The sequence below is a fragment of the Betta splendens genome, chromosome 9 (genome assembly GCF_900634795.4).
Source record: "Betta splendens chromosome 9, fBetSpl5.4, whole genome shotgun sequence".
Lineage (NCBI taxonomy): Eukaryota > Metazoa > Chordata > Actinopteri > Anabantiformes > Osphronemidae > Betta > Betta splendens.
Genome location: NC_040889.2, coordinates 5927682 through 5948799, shown reverse-complemented (window position 1 = coordinate 5948799; position 21118 = coordinate 5927682). Strand labels below are relative to the sequence as shown.

The window sequence follows — 21118 nt, the reverse complement described above, 5'->3', positions numbered from 1 at the left end:
CTAAATGTTTAATGTTTAATATAAAGTCATGGAACAGTCAAAAACTGAATATTTATGTGTGAAACATACATTAACGTGGTGGAGGAGTTTGTGTGCCTGAATGACCCCGGGAGCTATGTTGTTGGGGGCTAAATGCCCCTGGTAGGGTCTCCCAAGGCAAACAGGTCCTGGGCTGGGCTGAACTGGAGGAAGTGTCCGGAGAGAGGGAAGTTTGGAGTTTGCTTAGACTGTTGCCCCCGCGACCCGCCCCCAGAAAAAGCGGTTGAAAATGGATGGATACTGAAATCGTTATTGGTTCTCATTGAACCATTTCCCATGTCTGGAGTTTGTTTTATCAAAGTTATTGCCGTCTCTGTTCTTACACATTGTAATATCTAGTTTTGAACACTAAAATGTAAATACAAAATGTATATAACCAAATCTTCAGGATTAGATTTAATGCAATTATTCTCTCTTCACAATACAGACTTAAAACAATAAAAAAGAAAGTTACACACTACACTGTTTGTAGTGCAGTACTTATTGGTTTTATGCTTGACTGTAAGGGCCATATTTCAGCATACCTTGGTACTACTAAAATCCTAAACTATACAGTAAAAGTACACAGATCTTTGTGGGGTGATAGTACATCTGTAGTAGATCAGGGGGAATGTGGTCTGAGCCTGGAACTATGCACCAAAGTCAAGTTATTGATCATCAAAGTTGACTGTATTACAGTATGACATAGTACTTTCAAGTACTGCTAAATCCTAAACTATACTGTAAAAATACACAAATCTTTGTGTGGTGATAGCACATCACTAGTAGAATAGGGAGAAAGTGGTCTAAGCCTGGAACTATGCACCAAAGTCAAGTTATTAATCATGAAAGTTGACTGTATTACAGTATGACATGGTAGTTTTGAATACTAATAAATTCAAAACTATACAGTAAAAATACAAGAATCTTTGTGTGGTGATAGTACACTTCTAGTAGAACAAAGGGAAAGTGGTCTGAGACTAGAACTATGCACCAAATTAAAGTTATTGATCATTAAAGTTGACTATACGGCCTATACAGTTACAGTATGACTTGGTAGTTGTGAATACTAATAAATCCTAAACTATACAGTAAAAATACACGAATCTTTGTGTGATGATAGTACACATCTAGCAGAAATAGGAGAAAGTTGTCTGGGCCTGGAACTATGCACCAAAGTCAAGTTATTTATCATTAAAGTTGACTATACGGCCCATACAGTTACAGTATGAACTGGTAGTTTTGAATACTAATAAATCCTAAACTATACAGTAAATATACACAAATCTTTGTGGGGTAATAGTACACCTCTAGTAGAACAAGAGGAAAGTGGTCTGAGCCTGGAACTATGCACCAAAGTCAAGTTATTGATTATCAAAGTTGACTGTATTACAGTATGACATAGTACCTCTAAGTACTGCTAAATCCTAAACTATACAGTAAAAATACATGAATCTTTGTGTGGTGATAGTACACATCTAGTAGAACAAGGGGAAAGTGGTCTGGGCCTGGAACTATGCACCAAAGTCAAGTTATTGATTATCAAAGTTGACTGTATTACAGTATGACATAGTACTTTCAAGTACTGCTAAATCCTAAACTATACAGTAAAAATACATGAATCTTTGTGTGGTGATAGTACACATCTAGTAGAACAAGGGGAAAGTGGTCTGGGCCTGGAACTATGCACCAAAGTTAAGTTATTAATTATAAAAGTTTCACAGTATGACATGGTAGTTTTAAATACTAATAAATGCTTAATTTTACAGTAAAAGTATACAGATCTTCATTAGGCGACAGTTTTTCTATATATGCAATATTTTGTTTCGTATTTTTCAATATTTTGAACAGACCAGACGTGTCGCTATGAAAAGAGAAAGTCGCGACGAGCGTGTTTTGTGCTCTGCTGTAAAGCGCGTAATAAGGGCGCAAGACGTTTCTGAAGCGCGGCTGGCTGAACGACGGATGAACGAACGACGGCTCACTTGACCGCAGTGAAGGAGCAGCACGTGGAGACGGGAGCAGCTAGCTAACCCAGCTGGACCAGCTTCTCTTCAGCGGCACAGAGTTGGACACCTGCAACATCCGGGTAGGAGGCAGCGGTCAGCGTCCTGCTGGACGATCGTGAGGAGGATTAAGGTATGGACTTGTTTTATTTATTGCTCGGACGTGAGTGAATCGGCCATTACGTTTTGGGTCTCAACGCTCACGAGCCACGCATCAGGCCTGCAACGGTTTGGTTTTCAGTTTAATATGGTTTAAGTGGACTTTGAAATTAATTGCATATTTGTGGCACTGTTATGTAAGTGTACTTTATGTTGTGCGTAAGATTTTGCACTGACAGGGTTAAGTTGTTATTAATTTACTTTATTTAATGTACAATTAAAGGGGGAAATTATATTTTTCTACAGTTATGTTCCTTGGTGGTTTGTGGTAAACAACTGTGCCTTAAGAAGTCAAGAGCTTAAATTACTACTGAAATTATCCAGGACTAAACAAGTACTAAATTCAATATGTATAGTAAAACTGTAAAATAAAACATGTAAAATAGGAACTCAGGGCCCTTTCTACTCCAAGACACAGTAGATGGGCTACATATATACTTTAACTCCCTTCTCACCCCACGCGGGTGGTCTCATCCACTTTCCAAGCTCGGGTCCTCTACCAGAGGCCAGGGAGCTTGAGGGTTCTGCGCAGTATCCTTGCTGTTCCTAGGACTGCACTTTTCTGGACTGAGATTTCGGATGTTTTTCCAGGGATCTGTTGTAGCCACTCCTCCAGTTTGGGGGTCACTGCCCCCAGTGCTCCGATCACCACAGGTACCACTGTGGCCTCCACCTTCCAAGCCTTCTCCAGTTCTTCTCTGAGCCCTTGGTATTTCTCTAGTTTCTCGTGTTCCTTTTTCCTGATGTTGCCATCGCTTGGTATTGCCACATCCACCACTACGGCTTTCCCCTGCTCTTTATCCACCACCACAATGTCTGGTTGGTTCGCCATTACCATTCTGTCAGTCTGTATCTGGAAGTCCCACAGGATCTTGGCTCGCTCGTTCTCTACCACCTTGGGAGGTGTTTCCCACTTTGACCTTGGGGTTTCCAGTCCATACTCTGCGCAGATGTTCTGTATACTATGCCAGCCACTTAGTTATGGCGTTCCAAGTATGCTTTCCCTGCCAGCATCTTACACCCTGCAGTTATGTGCTGGACCGTCTCAGGGGCCTCTTTGCACAGTCTACACCTTGGGTCTTGTCTGGTGTGGTAGATCCTCTATGGCTCTGGTGCTCAGGGCCTGCTCCTGTGCAGCCAGGATGAGTGCCTCTGTGCTGTCCTTCAGCCTAGCCCTTTCAAGCCATTGGTAGGATTTGTTGAGATCAGCCACTTCAGTTATGTTCCAGTGGTATATCACGTGTAAGGGCTTGTCCTCCCATGATGGTCCCTCTTCCAGCATCTCATCCTCTGTTCTCCACTGCCTGAGACATTCACTCAGCACGTCATCTGTTGGGGCCTTATCCTTGATGTACTTATGGATCTTGGATGTTTCATCCTGGATAGTGGCTCTCACGCTCACTAGTCCTCGGCCTCCTTCCTTGCGGCTAGCGTACAGTCTCAGGGTGCTGGATTTGGGGTGGAACCCTCCATGCATGGTGAGGAGCTTTCATGTCTTAACATCTGTGGTCTGTATCTCTTCCTTTGGCCACCTTAATATTCCCGCAGGGTATCTGATCACTGGCAGGGCGTAGCTGTTTATTGCCTGGGATTTGTTCTTGCCATTGAGCTGGCTCCTTAGGACTTGCCTTACTCGTTGGAGGTATTTGGCTGTTGCCGCATTCCTTGTTGCCTGTTCAAGGTTGTTGTTTGCCTGTGGTATTCCAAGGTACTTGTAATTGTCCTCAATGTCTGCTATTGTTCCTTCTGGGAGTGAGACCCCTTCTGTGTGGATTACCTTGCCTCTCTTTGTCACCATCCTCCCACATTTCTCGAGCCCGAATGACATCCCGATGTCTGAGCTGTAGATCCTGGTGGTGTGGATCAGCGAGTCGATGTCTCGCTCATTCTTAGCATACAGCTTGATGTCCTCCATGTAGAGGAGGTGACTTATGGTGGCCCCGTTCCGGAGTCGGTATCCATAGCCAGTCTTGTTTATTATTTGGCTGAGGGGGTTCAGACCTATGCAGAACAGCAGTGGGGACAGTGCATCTCCTTGGTATATGCCACATTTGATGGATACTTGGGCAAGTGGCTTCCCATTGTCTTCAAGGGTGGTTCTCCACACCCTCATCGAGTTTGCAATGAAGGCCCTTAGAGTTCTGTTGATGTTGTACAGCTCCAAGCATTCAGTGATCCATGTGTGTGGCATTGAGTCATAGGCTTTCTTGTAGTCGATCCAGGCTGTGCACAGGTTGGTGTGTCGCACTCTGCAGTCTTGGGCGACTGTTCTGTTGTTATTACCCTGCCATTGAGAGTACACTTTCGCAGGTTGTGTTGCGAACAGCCGGTTTATTCGTCTGGCTTCGTTGTCTCTGGTGTATCTCTTTAGGCGGCTGGCCAAGGCTTGTAGCCTTTGCTTGGCAGTTTTGAGTGTTTCAGGTATGGGCATCTGGCTGTACCTCTTGGGCATCGGTCTTTTCATTGCTCCTCTCTGGGCCTCTGTCATTTGGCTCTCTTCCCTCCGAGCTGCCTTGATTTTTGAAACAATATCAATTGATTTTTGATGTTTGAAACAATAGCATTGTTTCTCATGGCTCCCATGGTTGCTCTTATACCCAAGCACCTCTAGTATCACTGATGCTGAAGCATATTTCAGCTCATTGGTTTCTGTTATTGTTGTGGTAGGGATCGCTCTCAATGCTGCATTCACATCTTCCATGAGACTTTCTGATGGTACTTCACTTAGTCGTTGTAGTGGGGTTCGGGGTTGCCTGCTCAATCTCGCCATGATCTTATCTTTCAGGTCAGTCGCTGCCTCGCTTAGCGTATCTTCGTACCCAATTTCCGGTTGGGGAGATGGTGAAACCTCCCCTCTGACCTGGCGTCCTGGCTCCCCCTTGCCGTAGCATTTGCGTTGTATCTCGTCAATCTCAAGTTGTGAAGCAGTTGCCATTTGTGGATGTTGGAACACTGAGCTACTAGTTGCTTCGCCGTCTTGAATGTGGGTTTCTCCGTTCCCATTCACCGCACATTCTTTGCATGTAACCTCTCTGACTAGGGTTACTTGAGTAGTAGCATTCCAACAGAGCCTTGTTCTCGCATCTCAGCCATTTCTTTCTTGTTCCAGTAGCCCACTTCTCGCCAAGGTGCTCTGGTTCCCCAACACCTGACGCAGACCTTGTTAGACCTGAGCCGGTATCTCATGTGGTTCATTGTCTCTCATGATATGAGGTAGGCGGTAGCTTGAAGGGTCTTGCCCAAGGACCCACACTGGATGCTTATTCGCCCTAACAGGGATTCGACCCGGGAACCCCCCACATGCAAGTCCTGCAATCGGGCTGGGCTGGGCTGGGCTGGGCATCTATCATAAGAATGACTGAGTTTGATCACAGAAATCTCAGAGGGAGGAGTCATGAAGATTGATGGCCACAGGAAGAAAAGACTTCCTAACTTCATCCCTAAAATGTCACTTGCTTTACTGAGGAGTTTGTTGAGTCTGTTCCTGTCTGCAGCTCTCAGTCTACTGCTCCAGCAGACAGCAGTAAACAGAATAGCACCGGTAACCACAGACTCATAAAACAACCTTAGCATGGTTTGTCAGATATTGAAGGACCTGAGCTTCTGGTCACATTCCCATTGTTAATGTGGATTTAATGATATGTTGCTGGTTTCTTGTAGTTGTTCTCTCTGCTCCTTTGGGGATAAATAAAGAAAAAAGACACTTCCATGTTTTAGTTGCTTTCAGAATGAATCCAGAGACTCAGCTGTTGTTTCTGTTGTTACCTTCTTACAAGCTGATGATTTAACACATTAAAGTTGATGATGAGTTCACTATCAGGGTTGGTTACACCTTCTCCTTGTCTGAGCCTTGTTTGAATTTAACAGATGTTGCTATAAAAATATTGACTAGGTTAAATTAACTAAATGAGTGGAATTCTCTCCCTGCGTCTGTCACACAACCACTAATATGCACATGTAAAACCCTGAAGTCAACAGATGGTGAGTTGATCTCCAGCTTGTGACAAGGACGAAGCTGATGATGATCTTCTGTTGACAGATGCTTGTAGAGCTGAATGTTCTTCCTGTGGTTGGATCCTTGGAGCCGTCTCGAGAAACGTGATCCAGGTCCAGTGTTTGAATCACCTCAGCCTGATTCTGTCAGAAGATTATTCTAACATTTATATACTTGCAGAAAGAACCATGGTGGAGTTACTTTCACTGACTCTAGCAGAGAATGATGTTGCGGGACCTCATCTGTATAATCTGTTAATAACAGAATCATTATTAGGTTCTCACATGCTCAGACAAAGGAGGCACTGCGGCCTGCATGTAAAGTCTTCATCCTGATAGTAGTGAGTGAAAACGAAAAGATTTCAAAATTGAGCGCCAAAACCAGGCGCCAAGCTGGGGAACCATACCTTGCTCCCCCGCTAAGACGTCAGGACTCCCCGCGGCGACGGAGGAGGAACTTGGAATACAGCCATCCTGATTGGACCAAACAATAGGACAGGCATTACCGAAGACACGGTTATAAAAGCTGCCGTGACCAAGACTCGTCCCTTGTTCTCTCTGTCCCTTGTCCCGTCCCCCTTGTCTTCTCGCCTTCGAGTCCATTGCAGACCTTTCTTCTCTCCGTCCACCTGGAGCTTCCCTCTGCCTCGGCACGCCTGGAGCCTCCACCGCAGCCAACAGCTGAACCAACGTGGACATCGTCACAGAGAACGGGCCTGATCACCCATCTACTTCCAACCATCTGGCAGGAAACCACCAGCTTAACCGCCTCACTCGCCGCCACATTAGCTGATCACGACGTGGGGGCACACACACACACACACACACACACACAAACACACACACACACACACACACACACACACACACACACACACACACACACACACCTCTTATCTCAGTTAAAGTGCATACACATACAGTACTTACAGAAGAACCCACCATAAGATTAGGTTGTAATTTGCAGAGTTATTCAAGATAGTGGAGTTAATATTAATTGTTTAATAAAGCGTTCATAATTTAATTGGTCGTTGTCTGTGATTATTTGTATATTGTTTTACAGCACTGGTGAATTGCGTCGGCTATAGTACGGAATTCATCCTTCAACCAATTTAAATACAATTGAGACTGTATTGGCTATTAAAAATTGGTTATTGGTCCCTGGCAACAGGGTGGTGCCCCGTAAATTAAGTAATTATTATTTCAATTAATAATTATTAAATCAATAATAGTTAAGTGTTGCACTTACCAAACTATAGACCTTTGTCATATAGTTATAGATTTAAGATAATAACCAAAATTTGTGAATCTAAATTATAAACATAATTGGCATTTTGGAGCTATAAATCCAATTATTATAATTTGTGCTCCTCACACATACCTTTCTGAGACTAGGTGGTGTTGCTAACTTACTTGGCACTACCACAACCCTCACACTGCCCCAACAATGTTCTCTGGTGCTGCTCCATGGACAACATTTCCTCTTTGACTTCTCGCTCTCCCAGTCGGCTCCTCTGCTCCTTCCTTTTACTTGCTCTATTGTTTTTGTGAAACCCCCACTTCACTGATTTCTTTCCTCTTCCTGGTGAATATTAGAGTTTTAGTTTTTCCTACTGAACCTTTAAATTGCCATCAATGTGATTGTTCTTCAACCACATTCAGTGCCTCATGTGTCTTTTGTTTAATACGTCTGATGTTTCTTCCTCTATTCTGCAGCGCTCCATCAAATAAACAAGAATCAGTTTATATAAAAACCTCATTTATCCAGATAGAAACAGTAGTGGACTAATGCCACCAACCTGAGGGAACATTATCTACCAGATACTTTACAGACACAGTCTTCCACCTCTGACCTGAATAAATGTGTTAATAACAAATCTTTGTTCTTCCTGAAATTCCTGTTGTCTTTACTTTATTCACAAGTCCCTCCATCCAAACTATGATGCTCTTTCTCTACTGCCATAACTGATTCCTTCTATCAAACATACACTCGGGTCCATGGAGCCTCTGTCTCCTGAATCCTCTGACAAGGGGACAGACTTCCCTTTGTTTCCAGGTAACATGTCAGTCTGTCAGTGATCGTTCTGTCCTTTATCTGACTTAGATTTGACGTTAGAGCTGTTGGCCTCTAGTTTACAAGTCATAATGGATTCTTCCCTGGTTTCCTAATAAGAATAATCTCTGCTTCCTTCCATCCAAACCCTGATACTGCTCTTGTCATTTATTGACAGTTAATGAAGGATCCACCAGCATCAGCACTTCTCTCCAGAACTCCAGCATGGGCTGTTCTAGTCATCCTTCTGCCTTTGTCTTACTTACTATTTGGACTTCAGGGAAACTTGATTGTGTTTTGGTATAAACGTCGCCATCTGGTGGACAACGACAGTCATTGACGCATGAGTTCATAGCAGAGGAGAGTTTGTGTGACGTGCAGCTACGAGGGAGTTTTGCCTTTTATTATATAACTGAAAGGTTGAAGGAGACACTAAACATTTTCACAGTGAGATATTGTTTAGTTCAAGTGTTGAACAGACGTTGAATGTTCAAACATTAACGTTTGGTTTAATCTAGGGCTCCTGACGTCTTGACGTCGTAAAGAAGGGGAGGAGCCAGTGAAACAAAGCGGGACTAAGTTTAACTTCCTGATTTAGAGAGAACAGAGCAGAAGGAGCGTATTAAACACCAAGAAGAATAAAAGTTGAGGGGGTGAGTGTATAACAACATTACTGTTAATGAGTCTCTGTGTTAGGTGGAAGTGGAGAGGCGAGGGAGCAATTAGGGTTGTTATGCGGTTTGATGGAGAGGTTGGAGTAAATAAAAGTGACGAAATGTTTGGGAAAAAGATTGCAGAGATAATGTATGCGAGGGTACTGATTGATGGCAATCTGTTAATTCGGGTTAGGACTTTCAAAAGTGGGGGAGAAGCAAGAGAGGGGATGTAAAGGGGTGATAAATGGCATCCCAGTGGGGGTCAGTATGGATGTACTGGTGGAGCAGTTCCACGTTAAGCAGAAGAATGTAATTGGGGCTAGGAGAATGAGAAGAGGGGTGGGAAGACGGGAAACAGAGCTGGTGGTGGAGCTGCCTCTGGATGTGTCTATTGGTTTTGTTAAGTATTCAGTAAGACACTTTGTTCTAAATCCAGTGAGATGTTATAACTCAGGAGTTTGGACACATGGCATTGGCCTGTAAGAGAAGGAAGAGGTGTGAAGGTGAACATGATTATGGGGAGTGTGGTTAAGGGTGGAGCCAAAGTGCTGCAACTGTGGAGGAAAGCACAGCGTAGCGTTCCAGCGTTGTGAGGTTTTAAAAGAGGAAGTCAGAGTGCAGCAGGTTAGGAAGTATGTATGAAACATGTATGACACATGCAGAGGCGGTAAGATGAATAATGTAATGTGAGTAATGGAGATGAGTAATGTAGAGATCATGAGAAGGGAAAGATTTGAGAGAAGACTGAGAAAAGGAAGCAGGAGGAGAGGGAATGTGTTAAGAAGAAGAAGTTGGTGACTTTCATAGTGGGAGTCAATGATACATTTGACGTCAAATCAAAGACAGATAAAATACAGATTATTGTTAAGGCTGCAGTTCACCATCTGGGCATGACCGGGTAAAGTAGGAGGAAGTGAGGGATGAATTTAGTAGAATTTAGCAGGTGAGTCAGGAGGTAGGGCTACAACTAGTGGAGTGTGGGAAGCTGTTTGGTAGTGTACAGGGATGGATTTGGAGATGCTGTTAGGTGGAAGGAGATAGGACACAGAGCGGAAATGTGGTGGTTTTCTGCTTTCCTGTCGGTGTTAACTGGTGACCGACCGGTCGCTCGTCGTTCAGCTGTTGGAAGTAGGAAGCAGCTTGTTGGTTTCTCTGTCAGTACAGTATCTAAACAAACTGATGTAAACAGTGTTTGGAGTTAAACTATAATCAGTCTGATGCTGTTTGACCGTTGATCCTGTTGTAGTTATGGAAGCAGCTGAAATCAAACCAGGACTGAGAAGCTCTGCTCCCGAGGGAAACAAACTTTGTTCTACTTTGTTTTGGACAATGATGACACATCGACTCTGAACCTGTGAGACCTGTTTAGAACCCAAATCTGGAAAATAAGAAGCTGATCAGCCACTAAAAGGCAACATGGACTCTTTTCACACTGATGATCATCATTCAATGTCTGATGGACAGGAACTTAAAGCTGAGACCAGACGGCTGATGTAAAACTAACTGATAATCTAAGAAATTATCAAGATAACATCACTGTGGCCAATATTCTCTGTCTTTATCAGGGAGTCATGATGACATCAGAGAAGCTGTTAAACATTCTAGAAGACTTGAAAGATGAGGAATTCTCTAAATTCAACTGGTTCCTGCAGCAGCCTGGAAGCCTGGAAGGATTCACAACCATTAAAGCAAGTCGACTGGAACACGCATCACCATGTGACACAGTGGATGTGATGGTGCAGACGTACAGACCTTGTGGAGCAGTGGAGGTGACCCGGAAGGTTTTAGAGAAGATCAGCAGGAACGACCTGGTGCAGAGTTTGTCTGACAGCAGCTCAGAACCAGGAGGTGAGTCACACAAGTAACTCATTCAGTTGCTGGATCTTAAAGAAACATGTTGACTGATGAATGTACTGTAGGATCACACTGACCTGGGAAGAGCAGCACCAACGGTTCCTCTGAGAACTGAACCCAACTTTAAGCAGATCAGATGTTTGTGTTTAACACAGATTCAACGGAAGTGACTTTGTTCCAGTTTCTAGTTCTTAGCTGGATGTAGAAGCAGCATCAGGAGCAGTTCAGTGATCCACCACTCACCTAATGATCCTTAACAGCAGGAACTAACAGGCTGAATCTGTGTCTCTGTCAGTGGATGTCAGTGATGCTGGGAAGAAGTCAGAGACCAGACCACCTTCCTCTCCTCAGACTCCTCTTCCTCAGACTGAAGGTGAAGCTGATGGTTCCTCTGATAACCAAATCCAAGCATGTGAGTTCCTCTGTCAAACATTTTCTCACGTTTGACCCAAATAAAAGAAGATTAGACCAGAACCAGCAAAGGTTGTTTCATTATGTTCACTAACACAGACCTGAATCAATGAACAAGACATTTATTGACACCTCACACTTTGTCTTTGTGTGATGTTGGACCTAGATGTGATGGTTCCAGTACTAGAGCCACGGCCCATCACATATTACCAGCAGATGCTTCAATCAAACCTTCAAGACAAGTTTCTGTGTATGAGAGAAGGTTGGTCAGATAACGACCAACTTCTGGATGACATCTACACAGAGCTGTACATCACAGCTGGGCTGGATTCACACATCAACACACAGCATGAGGTCCAACAGGTTGAGACAACACAGCAGAAGCAAAGATCAGCAGAGGAGCCAGTGAAGCCCAGTGACCTGTTCAAACATCTCCCTGGTAAATACAGACGCATTAGAACAGTGTTGACCAATGGAATCGCTGGGATTGGAAAAACGGTCCTTGTGAACAAGTTTGTGTTGGACTGGACCCAACAAATGTCCAATCAAGACGTGCATCTAATTTTCCCCTTCACCTTCCGACGGCTGAATCCACTGAATCAATGAACAAGACATTTATTGACACCTCACACTTTGTCTTTGTGTGATGTTGGACCTAGATGTGATGGTTCCAGTACTAGAGCCACGGCCCATCACATATTACCAGCAGATGCTTCAATCAAACCTTCAAGACAAGTTTCTGTGTATGAGAGAAGGTTGGTCAGATAACGACCAACTTCTGGATGACATCTACACAGAGCTGTACATCACAGCTGGGCTGGATTCACACATCAACACACAGCATGAGGTCCAACAGGTTGAGACAACACAGCAGAAGCAAAGATCAGCAGAGGAGCCAGTGAAGCCCAGTGACCTGTTCAAACATCTCCCTGGTAAATACAGACGCATTAGAACAGTGTTGACCAATGGAATCGCTGGGATTGGAAAAACGGTCCTTGTGAACAAGTTTGTGTTGGACTGGACCCAACAAATGTCCAATCAAGACGTGCATCTAATTTTCCCCTTCACCTTCCGTCGGCTGAATCCACTGAAGGGACAGAAGTTTAGTTTGTCAGAGCTCATTCATGAATGTATCCCAGAAACTGAGTCCATCAGTCTTGGGGCTCTGAATTACATCTTTACACATCTACAGTCATCAGGAAACAGCAACTATGACAAGAGCAGGTTTAAACTTCTGTTTGTGTTGGATGGACTGGACGAGAGTCGCCTCCAACTGGACTGTAGCACCAGTGAGAAGGAGACGGGTCAACGTGACGTCACAGAGTCCACCTCTGTGGATGAGCTGCTGACAAAACTCATCAGAGGAAAACTACTACGCTCTGCTCGCATCTGGATCACCACACGACCTGCAGCAGCCAATCAGATTCATAGAGACTTTGTCGACGTGGTGACGGAAGTCAGAGGGTTCACTGACCCACAGAAGGAGGAGTACTTTAGGAAAAGATTCACAGATGAGGAGCAGAGCAACAGAATCATGTCCCACATCAAGACGGCACGAAGCCTCCACATCATGTGCCACATCCCAGTCTTCTGCTGGATCACTGCTACGGTTCTGGAGAATCTGCTGGAAACCAAAGAGGGAGAAGAGCTGCCCAAGACCCTGACGGAGATGTACGCAGAGTTCCTGGGGTTTCAGATGGATCGGACTAAAGACAAGTACGGACCAGAACAGAGCAGCAACTACATCAAGTCATTAGCTAAACTGGCTTTTAAGCAGCTGCTTAAGAGAAAATTAATCTTCTATGAGGGAGATCTGAAAGAGAGTGGCATCGATGTCAGTGGAGCCTCAGTGTGTTCAGGAGTGTTCACAGAGATCTTTAAACAGGAGCGAAGGAGGAAAGCCAAGAACAAGATGTTCAGCTTTGTTCATCTAAGCGTTCAGGAGTTTCTGGCTGCTGTTCACATGATGCTCTGTTACACCAACGGGAAGATGGAGGAGCTGGAGAACTTCCTAGGAACCTCCAATGCTGCTCTGGATGTTGTCCTGAGTATAACCATGAAGAAATCCCTCCAGAATCCAAGTGGCCATCTGGACCTGTTTGTTCGCTTCCTTCATGGCCTCTGTCTGGAGTCCAACCAGAGAATCTTAGGAGGTTTGCTGGGTCACACCGAGAACAGTCCAGAAACCATCCAGACAATCATCAACAACCTGAAGATGATGGGCAGTCACTCTCCAGACAGAAACATCAACATCTTCAACTGTCTGATGGAGATGAACGACCACTCAGTCCATCAGCAGATTCAAGAGTTCCTGAAGTCAGAGAACAGATCAGAGAAGGAACTCTCTGGGATCCAGTGCTCAGCTCTGGCCTACATGCTGCAGATGTCAGAGGAGGTTCTGGATGAGTTGGACCTGAACCAGTACAACACATCAAAAGAGGGGCGACTGAGACTGATCCCAGCTGTGAGGAACTGCAAAAAGGCTCAGTAAGTCCAACGTTAATGTGATCATTAATATTCTACAGCAACATTAAGCTGAAGCCTCAGTGTTAAAGATAAACACTTCATACACAGGATCTAAAGGTTCAGTGAAAACATCAGCTACTGGTTCCTAGAACACCTCTTTGTTGAGGATCAGATCAAAGCAGCTGTAAAGTTAGTGAACATTTGGATCTTGTGTCTTTCTTTGCTTGATGGAGTTTTAAGTCAAGTCCAACAGAGAAACTTTAGCTCTGAAGAGTTTCTGCTAAAAACTTTTGACAGTTGACATGTAATCATAGCTGATGGTCGTTTCTTTCAGTGGATGAAGCATCTGCAACATATTTCTATGATCTGTCTTTATGTTTTTTGGTTCTGTCCAGAGACGTGTTGGTTCTAATCTTTGGGACCTGGTGGAACCAACAGAGCTTCTTACTTTGTTATGGATGAGACCAACTGAGCTGCAGCTGCTTCAGCATCAACATTCATGAAGTCACTTCACATTTATAGACTTTATATTTTCTGTCATCACAGACTTTCTGGCTGTGGACTCACAAAGACTCACTGTGAAGTTGTGGCCTCAGCTCTGAAGTCCAACTTGTCACATCTGGCACATCTGGAGCTGAGTAGCAATGACCTGCAGGACTCAGTGGAGGTTCTGTGTGCTGGACTGGAGAGTCCTCACTGTCGACTGGAGACTCTGAGGTCAGTGTTTTTCATGGTTCATGTTTTTCAGCTTGTCGCTGAAGGAACTTGATGAAGTCTTTGATCCAACACCTCTGGTTTTCTAGTGGTTCCAGCAGCAACTTGTGAATCAGTGCTGACATCAACAGGTGCATGAATGTTGTGCTGACATGTGGATGATGTGTAGAAGCTGAGATCATGATGACACAACAACACAAGCACAAAGTCACTGCTCATTTTAGACTAAACATCAGTGATCAGGACAAATCTGACTCATTATTATTGCTTTGATCCACATCTTTGATTCTTTATTTAGATTGAGTGGCTGCAGTTTGTCAGAGTTCAGCTGTGATTCTCTGATCTCAGCTCTGAAGTCCAACCCGTCACATCTAACAAAACTCGACCTGAGTAACAACGACCTGCAGGATTCAGGAGTGAAGCAGCTGTGTGGTTTTCTGGAGAGTCATCACTGTGGACTGGAGACTCTGAGGTCAGACTCCGTTTTAGTTTTGTGTAAGTTTAATGTGTTCATGTTATCGACCGTTGTCTTCAGATGATTGTTCAGATGAACATGTTCTCAGTGAGTGAGACACATGACAGAGCAGGAGAAGAAACCTCTGCTCAGCAGAACCAAACTGTTGGTGCAACTTTCTCTTTAAATCACTACATGGTCTGAGAAGATGAAGCCACATCCAGGTGAATGACAGCATCTGAGCTGTGAGATCCACTAACCACAAACATGTGATGAGAAAGTTCCTCCTCTGTCTCTGTTCAGTGTCTGAACTCAGACACAGAGAAACTGGAGGTTGAAGCTTTGACGATTAAGAGACGAGACATTGAAGTTTTATCAGAGTTTAGACAAGAACGTTTCAGTCGGGATCATATTGTTAGTTCTATCTCCAACAAGACAACATAGGACAAACTAATGAATCACAATAAAGACACAAAGATGTTTTTGTCATGACAACACCATGAGACACTGAATGGTTTCATTTCCATCTTAACCCACATCTTCATCTTTCAGACTGAGTGTGTGTGACCTGTTAGAGCGAAGCTGTGAAGCTCTGTCCTCAGTTCTCAGCTCTCAGTCCTCTTGTCTGGGAGAACTGGACCTGAGTAACAACAACCTGCAGGATTCAGGAGTGAAGCTACTGTCTGCTGGACTGAAGAGTCCTCACTGTCGACTGGAGACTCTCAGGTCAGGATTCATGAAGCTAAAGATCATCTAAGAAATGTGCACAACACTCACATTCTCTGTAAAGTCCATTTATTTAGCTAAACTACAACTATAATAACAAAACCAACTCATTAAACAGGCAGCAAGTCTAAACTGTGGAGGATCAATAAACTCTTTACATTTCTGTTTAATCACATATAATAAATGAGGTGTGAAATGATATAAACTCCTTCATCTTTGTTTTGTTTACCAGGTTTGTCATTATCTGACTCCAGTTTCCAGACTCTCATTCTCATGTTGCTGATGATTAGATCCCATTTCAAGCAGGAACCTGTTAAACAGTTCTTAGAGTTTCTCTCTACTGTAGATGATCATATGTGCCTCTTTCCAAACTGTAGCATGTAAGTGTGCTTTAACATTGTGTGTTCAGGCTGTCAGGCTGTCTGCTCTCAGAGGAAGCTTGTGTCTCTCTGGCCTCAGCTCTGAGCTCCAACCCCTCCCATCTGAGAGAGCTGGACCTGAGCTACAATCATCCAGGAGACTCAGGAGTGGAGCTGCTGTCTGCTGGAGTCAAAGATCCACACTGGAGACTGGACACTCTCAGGTATGGACACAACTACACACAGTGTCTGGTGGAGGAGCAAATAGGGATGTGGAGCTTTAGAATCAGACAGGTCCTGTAGAGTGCACTTTACAGAACTAGGAACTTGTCTTGGTGTTAGGAAACCTTGCTGGAATTTTTTCTTGGATACATCAGGACAGAAAGATAAGGTCGGAGAGCAGACAGTGAGACTGTAAGGTAGGGGGTGTGTTGTTTATAGAACCTTGACCGACGCCGACCAAGTCCGAGCCAGTCCAACAGTTGTCCTTGAAGGGAGACACAATAAGAGAAAGAGGATAGATGTTACAAACACCCCCAAGACCAGACAGGACGGAACCCAAAAGCAGTAACAGGCAAGGATGGCAGAATACAAAACGATATTTATTATACTACACAAAACAGAGGGTCACTACAGAGTAGGAAAAGGGTTCATAAACTAAACTGAGGCGCACTGCGAAGCAGGGCCAAACAAACTAGACAGAGGAATAATACAAAACAGAAGCCACTACCAAACAAAACTAGGACACAATAGGTCGCTGCACTGAGTAGCCAAATTAGGAGTAACAGGGATAATGAAATAGTCCTCCAGTTAATGATGTTCCCGGAAGGAAACAGCTGCTCAGTGCCGCTCTTTGAGATTGGGAGGAGACTCACAACAATAGAGGCACAGCTAGTGAGCTAGATTGGACCCGGGAAGGGAGGGTGAAAGGGAGAAAGGACAGAATAATACACAGCCAAGTCTAGTAACATTTTAAATGGTCAGAACTCAGGGCTTCAGCACCTCTTGAGGGTCCAGGGGGTCCCTGTGACATCTCCTCAAGCCTGTCAGACAAGGCTGTCGCCATAGTAACCAAGTGTTCAGTCTGTCTGCAGGCGTTATCCGTCTGTCTCTTGTCTTCCTCCAAACGGGTTGACATGTTATTTGTCAGTCCATCAGTCCGGCCGTCCACTGGTGTAATTCCATCTGCCAAGTATCCCTGGACCCCAGGGCCATTTGTAACAAATACTGTAAGTTTCCAATCTTCCGATAAAGCAGGACACCACCAAGGTCAAACATGAGTAGCCCTGTTATCAAAGTCCAAAATATGAATAGATCCTCTGCGTCCTTGATGGACAGTGTCTCCAGACACACAGGGCACCAGGAATCCCACGCATCCCACACGTAACCAGAGGCAAAAGTCCTTGAGGGGCAGAGCGGCTCCCTGTGATTCTTTTTGTGTGGAAACATTTTATCCAAGGCGCTGAGTGACCAGTTGATTAGCTCCATGTTCAAACAATAGATATTCCAGAATAGCAGATCAGGGAGCTTAGAAGAGTGGGAGCAGAGAGAAAAGACGTCTGCACTCCTCAAGGGGCGGAAGTAGAAGATCTTATGAACTTAGAACCCAACCTTGGAGTGTGTGATTATAAACACATTCAGACTTTGCTTCCTGTGGTGTCACATTAGTTTGGTGGTAACAGAGAGACTGAAAGCAGGTGTCTGACAAGTGAAATGGAGAAGTCAAAGCATTTCTCCACGTCACCCCCTGCTCCATAGATTCCAAGATAAGGATCCAACTCCTTAGTTGTTGCTGAATGTCCATCACTACATACAAGCCTCCATCTGAACACAATCCTACAACAATGTGTGCGAGAGCCATGTAATGTCCATGTCTGCATGTCTCTGACCCCCTCCTCCTTTCAGGGTGGAGCCTGGTGGAGTCCGATGGTTGACACCAGGTCTGAGCAAGTGTAAGTGTGTTTTTACTGAGATCAGCAACATTCAACCATCTTCAAACTGTCACGAGTCATCATCAAACTGATGATAGATCAGTAACTGCAGCTGGATTGTGTCTTGTTCTCTCCATCAGATTTCTGTCAACTCACCATCGACACAAACACAGTGAACGGGAAACTACAACTGTCTGACAACAACAGGAAGGTGGCACTAGTGAAGGAGGATCAGTCATATCCTGATCATCCAGACAGATTTGACCTGTGGCCTCAGCTGCTGTGTAGTAATGGTCTGACTGGTCGCTGTTATTCGGAGGTTGAATGGAGAGGAGACGTTGAAATATCAGTGAGTTACAGAGGAATCGAAAGGAAAGGAGGCAGTGGAGACTGTGTGTTTGTACGCAACAATCTGTCCTGGAGTCTGATCTGCTCTGATGATGGTTACTCTGTCAAACACAACAACATAGTAACATTCATCTCCTCCTCTGTGTCTCACAGAGTATCAGTGTATGTGGACTGTCCTGCTGGGTCTCTGTCCTTCTACAGAGTCTCCTCTGACAAACTGATCCACCTTCACACCTTCAACACCACATTCACTGAACCTCTTTATCCTGGGTTTCTGCTCTATTCTCCTGGTTCCTCAGTGTCTCTGTGTGATGTGTCGTAGTGAGAGTTTGATCCTGTCATAGAAACGTTATTACTGTGGAACATAGTTCAGTCTGTTCATGTCTGTCTTGTTTCAGATTCATGTATTAAACCAGGTTCTTTCTGAAAGAGTTTCTCAATGATTCTTTGTGAACTTCTTCCTCTTCCGTCCTTTAAATGTGGAAGCTCTGGTATGGGTGTGAGTATATATCTGAGAGTGCATGGGTTTCTCGTATGATTGACTAGTTGTTTGTGTCTGTGTGAGTGTGTATGCGTGTGGTGCAGTTGGTGTGGGTGTCCGTTTCCTGCTCGCGGTTGTGGTGGAAATTTCCCATAAGGAGGCAGATGAGAGCGTTGTCTTGAGATTTATTTTAAAAATGATGGGGAAAGCAAATCAAAAACATGGATGTTGATCGTGCACATCAACAACATCAAGAGCAGCTGGGGAGATCAGTGCACACACCACGAAGGTGTGATGCCAAGAGGCCACAATCCTCAAGTCGTCTCTGCCTTTTAACCCCTTTCTCTGGCCCCGGTGGAATGTCTCTCCGGGGGCCGTTTCAAGAAGGAGGATTCACAAACTGAACTCTGAGTTGACTGTTGACTTACACTGAGTTTGCAAACCTGGACTTTTCGGTTTCAGAAGAGGTGAAAAGAGTTTGTTTAAGCAACTCTGAGTTGATTGACTCAGAGTTAAGCGTGTGCACCGTGACGATACAAAGCCCTGATCAATGGAGTGAAGATATTAGTGTCAGGGCGGCGTAGATGACGGACCCACATGCACAGCACAAGACGAGGTTTACTGGTGTTACAGAATGACGTTTATTCCACAATGCAGAATCAAATCCAGGCAGGGTCATACACAGGAGGTCTAGCCGGTTAAACAGGATCAGGCAGAAGCGTAGTCAGGGACAGGCACAGGTCAGACACGAGAGGTGAGTACAATACCAAAACGGCAGGCGAAGAATCGTGGTCAGGCAGGCGAGGTCGGTAACAAGCAGAAGCAACAATCAAGGCAGACAAGGATCAGGCAGGCTCAGAATCGGAGGTCAGAACTGGAAACACGGTACACAACAAGGCAGAACTAGAAACGCTGGAAAGTGGTGATCTCACGCAACAATCTGGCAACTGGAGTCTGTGATGGGTGAATGCTAAATACCGGTGTTGATTAGTAAACTGCTAACAGGTGTGCTGAGTGATCCGGGGACTGAACGGAGAAACAGGAAGTATACAAAATAAAACCGGAAGTCCTTTCCGTGTGAAGGGCGGGTGACAAGCCCGGATGTGACAATTAGGAGTCACCATGGCAACAGCACAACAAAAGAGGTCCGGAAATGGATATAATACCTCAAGCAAATAGCGACTACAAGCCTATACTCCGTAGAAAAAGCAACACGGCTGCAGCGGCAAAAGAGAAAGAATTAGCTTGGAAGAAAAGAAAAGCTGCTCGAGTCAATGCATAAGTTTATACTTTAATCATACAGTGTTCAGTGTAAACAATTACTAAATGGTTACTAAAAAGTTAGTATTGTTATATTTCACTTGTAAAGTAAAGACTTGTAAAGTAATTTTTCACTCATCTAAGGAGTTACTTCAGTAACTGCATAAAATACCAAAGTTTGTATGAATTAAAAGTACAGTGTTATGTCTATGCGTTTTTAAAATTCCTGTTGTGGTTGATGTTTAAAGTAATAATAATTCAATAATCCAATACGTTTTATGGAGAGCATGTCGTGGAAATTTGTAATAAAAGGCAGATGAGAGAGTTGTCTTCTGTGAAATCTATTGTAATAAGAGAGAAAAATAAAAATAATGGGAAAAGCAAATCAAAAGCCAGCTGGGGAGATCAGAACATACACCACGAAGGTATAATGCAAAGATCACACAATCCTCAAGTTGCTTCTGCCTTTTAGCCTCTCTGTCCGACTAGGGTCAAATGTCTGTCTAACCCAATCAAAATACATGCACCATCTCCTCCCTGTCGCTGTGTGTGTGAAGATGTTTACATTCTCACACCTGCATCACTGACGTCCAACTACAGTATCTGTGAGAAAGGAGCACCAAGTCTCAACAGACAGAGAGACACATCTCCCCGGCCTTGGGTTTGGGAGCTAGAGTTGAGAGTCTATCAGGCAAAGAAAACCATTGAACAATCTAGGTGAAATGCCAAATGCATACAGTAAGACAAAACATAAGCTATTAAATGCAAAACATAAATTAAAAATCATATAATAACTGCATAGAAGTAGGGAAGAAACTATTTTTCCCACAACAGAGCAGTTATTATTAGCAATTATATACATTAATCTAATTAGGTTTTTAAAAGTTACCCAAAACTCATCTAATAATATAGTTTAGTTTCAATTTTTATGTATTATGTACATATTAAATAACTAAATAGCATGCAGAGTATAGCTGTGCAACAGTATTTTCAACAGCACTGTCGCCTCACAGCAAGAAGGTTCTGGGTTCGATTCCCGGAGGCGACCCTGGTGCCTTTCTGTGTGGAGTTTGCACGTTCTCCCCGTGTTTGCGTGGGTTCTCTCCGGGTTCTCCGGCTTCCTCCCACAGTCCAAAGACGTGCATTAGGTTGATTGGCTTCTCTCCATTGCCCGTAGGTGTGAGTGTGTGAGTGAATGGTTGTCTGTCTATGTGTTGCCCTGCGATGGA

At 44.1% G+C, this 21118-nt stretch overlaps 1 protein-coding gene across 1 annotated transcript; it reads left to right on the top strand.

Moving 5' to 3' along the window:
* Positions 1-7576: 7576 nt before the first annotated feature.
* LOC114863093 (NACHT, LRR and PYD domains-containing protein 3-like) lies at positions 7577-20211 on the top strand. Its single transcript, XM_055511830.1, has 10 exons — positions 7577-8882; positions 10451-10746; positions 11408-11412; positions 11810-13637; positions 14163-14333; positions 14629-14802; positions 15337-15510; positions 15920-16093; positions 17775-17821; positions 17941-20211. Exons 2-10 carry the CDS (start codon positions 10457-10459, stop codon positions 18468-18470), a joined length of 3393 nt encoding a protein of 1130 aa, XP_055367805.1. The 5' UTR covers positions 7577-8882; positions 10451-10456; the 3' UTR covers positions 18471-20211.
* The last annotated feature ends 907 nt before the right edge of the window (positions 20212-21118 follow it).

Bases quoted from the DNA above. Each gene is read 5' to 3' on its own strand.
- LOC114863093 (XM_055511830.1), top strand. From the start codon at position 10,457: ATGATGACATCAGAGAAGCTGTTAAACATTCTAGAAGACTTGAAAGAT. The intron at 15,511-15,919 runs GTCAGGATTCAT...TTGTGTGTTCAG, and splicing joins TGTCGACTGGAGACTCTCAG to GCTGTCAGGCTGTCTGCTCT. The intron at 16,094-17,774 runs GTATGGACACAA...TCCTCCTTTCAG, and splicing joins TGGAGACTGGACACTCTCAG to GGTGGAGCCTGGTGGAGTCC.